Here is a 5,736-nt window from a genome sequence, read left to right as displayed (position 1 = left end):
CCACAGCATGTCTATATCACACTCTTCATTATAGACTACAGCATGTCTATGTCACTCTCTTCATTATAGACCACAGCATGTCTATATCACACTCTTCATTATAGACCACAGCATGTCTATGTCACTCTCTTCATTATAGACCACAGCATGTCTATATCACTCTCTTCATTATAGACCACAGCATGTCTATATCACTCTTTCATTATAGACCACAGCATGTCTATGTCACTCTCTTCATTATAGACCACAGCATGTCTATGTCACTCTTTCATTATAGACCACAGCATGTCTATGTCACTCTCTTCATTATAGACCACACATGTCTATGTCACTCTCTTCATTATAGACCACACCATGTCTATGTCACTCTCTTCATTATAGACCACAGCATGTCTATATCACACTCTTCATTATAGACTACAGCATGTCTATATCACTCTTCATTATAGACCACAGCATGTCTATATCACTCTCTTCATTATAGACCACACCATGTCTATGTCACTCTTTCATTATAGACCCCAGCATGTCTATATCACTCTTCATTATAGACCACAGCATGTCTATATCACTCTCTTCATTATAGACCACAGCATGTCTATATCACTCTCTTCATTATAGACCACAGCATGTCTATATCACTCTCTTCATTATAGACCACAGCATGTCTATATCACTCTCTTCATTATAGACCACAGCATGTCTATATCACTCTCTTCATTATAGACCACAGCATGTCTATATCACTCTTCATTATAGACCACAGCATGTCTATATCACTCTTCATTATAGACTACAGCATGTCTATGTCACTCTCTTCATTATATAGACCACAGCATGTCTATATCACTCTCTTCATTATAGACCACAGCATGTCTATATCACTCTCTTCATTATAGACCACAGCATGTCTATATCACTCTTTCATTATAGACCACAGCATGTCTATATCACTCTCTTCATTATAGACCACACCATGTCTATATCACTCTCTTCATTATAGACCACACCATGTCTATATCACTCTTCATTATAGACCACAGCATGTCTATATCACTCTCTTCATTATAGACCACAGCATGTCTATATCACTCTTCATTATAGACCACAGCATGTCTATATCACTCTTCATTATAGACTACAGCATGTCTATGTCACTCTCTTCATTATATAGACCACAGCATGTCTATATCACTCTCTTCATTATAGACCCCAGCATGTCTATATCACTCTTCATTATAGACCACAGCATGTCTATATCACTCTCTTCATTATAGACCACACCATGTCTATATCACTCTCTTCATTATAGACCACAGCATGTCTATGTCACTCTCTTCATTATAGACCACAGCATGTCTATATCACTCTCTTCATTATAGACCACAGCATGTCTATATCACTCTCTTCATTATAGACCACAGCATGTCTATATCACTCTCTTCATTATAGACCACAGCATGTCTATATCACTCTCTTCATTATAGACCACAGCATGTCTATGTCACTATCTTCATTATAGACCACAGCATGTCTATATCACTCTCTTCATTATAGACCACAGCATGTCTATATCACTCTCTTCATTATAGACCACAGCATGTCTATAAGTCTCTCGTCATTATAGACCACAGCATGTCTATGTCACTATCTTCATTATAGACCACAGCATGTCTATATCACCCTCTTCATTATAGACCACAGCATGTCTATATCACTCTCTTCATTATAGACCACAGCATGTCTATATCACTCTCTTCATTTTAGTCCACAGCATGTCTATATCACTCTCTTCATTATAGACCACAGCATGTCTATATCACTCTCTTCATTATAGACCACAACATCTTCACATAATAGGCTTATAGATTGAAATAGCTACCTACCTTCCTCCCTCCCTCACGCTCTCTCTTTCTCTGCCTGTATCTCTGTCTGTGTATCTCTCTCTCACTTTGTCTGTCTTTCTCTAGCTCTCTCACTCACTGTCTCTCTCACTCTCTCACTGTCTCTCTCTCTCTCACACACACACACTCTGTCTCTCTCACTGTCTCTCTCTCGCTCATGGCCTCTCTCTCTCTCTCTGTCTGTGTGTCTGTGTGTCAGGTCTAACCCTACTGCTGCCCTACATCCTGACAACCCGTAAGAAGTTCAAGGACTGTAAGATGAGGATCTTCATCGCTGGCCAGCCGGGACGTGTCGAGCAGGACAGGCATGAGTACGTATGATCAATTTCAATCATTTATGAATAGAGGAAGATAATACAGTCTAATCATCAACAACCACTAGCCTGGTCCCAGATCTGTTTGTACTTGTCACTAATCCATTTCTGCCATGGTCATGCCACACATTACAATTCCATAAGGAGTTGGCAAGAGAGCAGAAACAGACTGGCTAAACAAGCACATCTTTGGAAATAAGACCTGTTATATCGCAGCTCATAGCAGTGGTGATCAGTGTGTGCCTCTGTGTGTGTCTGTGTTTATAGGATGAAGTCTCTGCTGGAGAAGTTCAGGATCAAATATGCAGACATCCACGTCATCGACGACATCACCCAAAACCCCAACTCTAACAGGTAATATAAACACACACACACACACACACACACACAACCTTGGGGAGATGTGACTGCTCACACACACACACTGTCGCTCACATGCTGTGGTGGGAAAGATTCCAGACATTCTGTACTGTAGCCGTGAGGTCACTCTCAGCTGACCAACCACACGTCAGGGATGTGATCAGCAGTCAGCCGAAAGCAACACCAGTCAGGAAATGGATAAAGGCTCTATTATAGTGAGATAGTTAATGACTATATAAAACAGACGCAGAACTTTGTCTCATTCAGTATTTACACAAGAAAAGACAACTCAGCTTCAAACTGCTCCATCTCTGGTGTCAGAGTAGTCGATTTCATTCTGTGCCAAGATGAATGATAACATGCACAGGTAAAATATAAAGTCATAGGATCAGTGATTAATACCTGATTAACCCAGCTAACTGATGTCTGTGTTCGTCCCCCAGCTGGAAGATGTTTGAGGACATGATTGAGCCGTTCCGTCTTCACGAGGGGTCAAAGAGCACCACCCTGGCCGAGGCTCTGAGGAAAGACAACCCCTGGAAGATCTCTGACGCCGAGCTGGACACCTTCGAGGAAAAGGTGGAGTCTAGAGGCAGACCAGTGACTGCTCACCATAGAGACATGTAGAGCCAGAGCACTGCACAGTGCTCACCACAGAGACCAATAACTTCTACTGATTAACAACCACATACTGTGCTCATTGCAGTACAACATGAATGAACATGCTCAACCAGTGCTTGAGTTGGGCAGCTCACTGGGGCTGAGTACCAGCACCTCAAATGTTCTACTGCTTGAGCTCCTTTTCCTCTTATAGAATATTAGCTCCAAAGTATTGTGTAACTCCTGCACCTAAATATAAACAGTCCCTGTTTATGCAACTCTATCTTCTTGTAGTAGAATGTAATATATGAATCTGGACAATAGAATCCAACAGTCCCATGATGCAGTAGCAACAGAAGTAGACAGCTGTGTTTTCACTGAAGCCTTACATGGTTGTCATACCAACCATGTGGCCCACCACCACTTTGTGTCCTCTCTCCTCCAGACCAACCTCCAGGTCAGGCTGAATGAACTACTGCAGGAGAACTCCCGAGCTGCCAACCTCATCATAGTGTAAGTACAATATACTGTAGAGTTTTTCCTGGTCAGGTCACCATGTGTTCAGGAAAAACTCTAGGCCCTAATTATAAGAGACACCAACAAGAGCCATATCATCATCTATCAATCTCTGTAGAAAAGACATAAATATTACAGTCCAATGTGTCACAAAACTATGAAGCTAACTGAGGTATATAACAATAATAACAACAATAATAATCATCTGGTTGGTGCTTATATCTGTCCTGTTTCAACTGTGTATTAGGCGCATGTGTGAAATCCCCCTGAGACACCCACGGACATATAGTGGTGACCCTGCTGCTAATAGCCAACTGTTTAGATAACTTAGGTTTAATACTGTACTTCCCTCTTTGCAGGAGTATGCCCATCGCCCGTCTAGGCTCAGTCTCTGACCACCTCTACATGGCCTGGTTGGACATCCTCACCAAGAACCTCCCTCCCACCATGTTGATCAGAGGCAACCACAAGAGCGTCCTCACCTTCTACTCATAGACCGACCCTCTCAGCAGTCACTAGATGGCCACAAGGGACAACCAAGGCACTTTCATCAATATCCAGGAGTTAGTTGCTATCAGTTTAAATGAAAAGGTGATGGTTAGAGATAAGGTTATGGGAAAGGTTAAAGGTTAGAAAGTGAGGCTCTTCCATCTTGTCTAGCATGACCAAATAGTGATGACACAACACAGACATATGGACTCAGGGATATATGGGCACAAGGACCGGACACTGCCTGGGATGGGTCAATTACACTGCCTGGGATGGGTCAATTACACTGCCAGTGCCTATGCTGCCCCCCGTTGGAATTGTACATGTGGTGCATAATTAGGGGTCCAAACCCTGAATCGGGCCGGAAAACTCTTATTGTTATATATATTAGTCATGTAACAGATGCTCTTATCCAGAGCAACTTACAGTTAGTGTCTTGTTAAGGATATTATTATTCTGACATATTATTATTATTATTCCAATTTTAAGAGAGCTATAGTGCTTAAATAGTTCGACCTACAGAGACCAAACTTGGAGGGATGGTGTAAATTGGTGACCCAATACATCTGGTAAATCTTTGGTATTTGACACAGAGTGGGACTGGGATGTTAGATAACAGACTGGTCCCAGGCTAGTTGGAGCCCCCTGCTGGCTATGCATCTCAATACGGTATACTTTTTCCTTAAATGTGCACTTGTCCACTACCCACATAGTGGTCCTCTGTAGCACAGTTGGTAGAGCATGGTGCTTGCAATGCCAGGATAGTGGGTTTGATATCCGTGACCATTCATATGTAAAACATTTTTGGCACGCATGACAGTAAGTTGCTTTAGATATAAGTGTCTGATAAATGGCATAAATGATATTATTCTATATTATGAGATTGGTCTAAGAGCAAAAGATTGAGTCAAGACCAGAACCTGTAGTTCATAGATACAGACTCCTCCATAGTTCTCAACCCTGAGGCCGGCATGGGCTAGTCCCTTCATCTTGTACATGCCAACCCATGGTGGCCCAGGTTCAAATCCCACCACTGCTGCTTTCAGATAGACATCCCTAGACACTGAGTTGGTGTTGTGGCTAAATTTGATGACTTAGATAAGGGCAAAATATTTGAGAAAGAGTAAAAAGGCTTGGGCCCAGGTCATTGCTGCTTGCAGCTAGCCTATATGTATAATTCTTCTTTTGGGGGAACAACAGATGATACACACTGAGTACACAAAACATTAAGAACACCTGCTCTTTCCATGACATAGACTGACCTGGTGAAAGCTATGCTCCCTTATTGATGTCACTTGTTAAATCCACTTCAATCAGTGTAGATGAACGGGAGGAGACAGGTTAAAGAAGGATTTTTAAGCCTTGTGACAATTGAGACATGGATTGTGTATGAGTGCCATTCAGAGGGTGAACTGTGGAAAACATTGGAGTCAACATGGGCCACAGCATTCCTGTGGAATGCTAATTGAGGCTGTTCTGCGAGCAACTCAAGGTGTCCTTAATGTTTTGTACACTGTGTATGTAGGCTAGTATGTACAAATATGATGGTGTTC

General features: G+C 42.1%; 1 protein-coding gene across 1 annotated transcript in view; it reads left to right on the top strand.

Moving 5' to 3' along the window:
- The window catches only part of slc12a1 (solute carrier family 12 member 1), a 47,683-nt gene extending 42,210 nt beyond the window's left edge, over positions 1-5,473 (top strand). The window contains exons 22-26 of the mRNA XM_042316068.1: positions 2,104-2,215; positions 2,486-2,572; positions 3,022-3,157; positions 3,624-3,691; positions 4,054-5,473. Coding sequence (XP_042172002.1) covers positions 2,104-2,215; positions 2,486-2,572; positions 3,022-3,157; positions 3,624-3,691; positions 4,054-4,189 — 539 coding nt within the window. The 3' untranslated portion in view covers positions 4,190-5,473. The remainder of the gene's footprint in view (positions 1-2,103; positions 2,216-2,485; positions 2,573-3,021; positions 3,158-3,623; positions 3,692-4,053) is intronic.
- The last annotated feature ends 263 nt before the right edge of the window (positions 5,474-5,736 follow it).

This window comes from Oncorhynchus tshawytscha, unplaced genomic scaffold, assembly GCF_018296145.1.
Source record: "Oncorhynchus tshawytscha isolate Ot180627B unplaced genomic scaffold, Otsh_v2.0 Un_contig_3056_pilon_pilon, whole genome shotgun sequence".
NCBI classification, from domain to species: Eukaryota; Metazoa; Chordata; class Actinopteri; order Salmoniformes; family Salmonidae; genus Oncorhynchus; species Oncorhynchus tshawytscha.
Note: the sequence above shows the minus strand (reverse complement) of the source record. Positions and strands in the feature narration are given on the sequence as shown.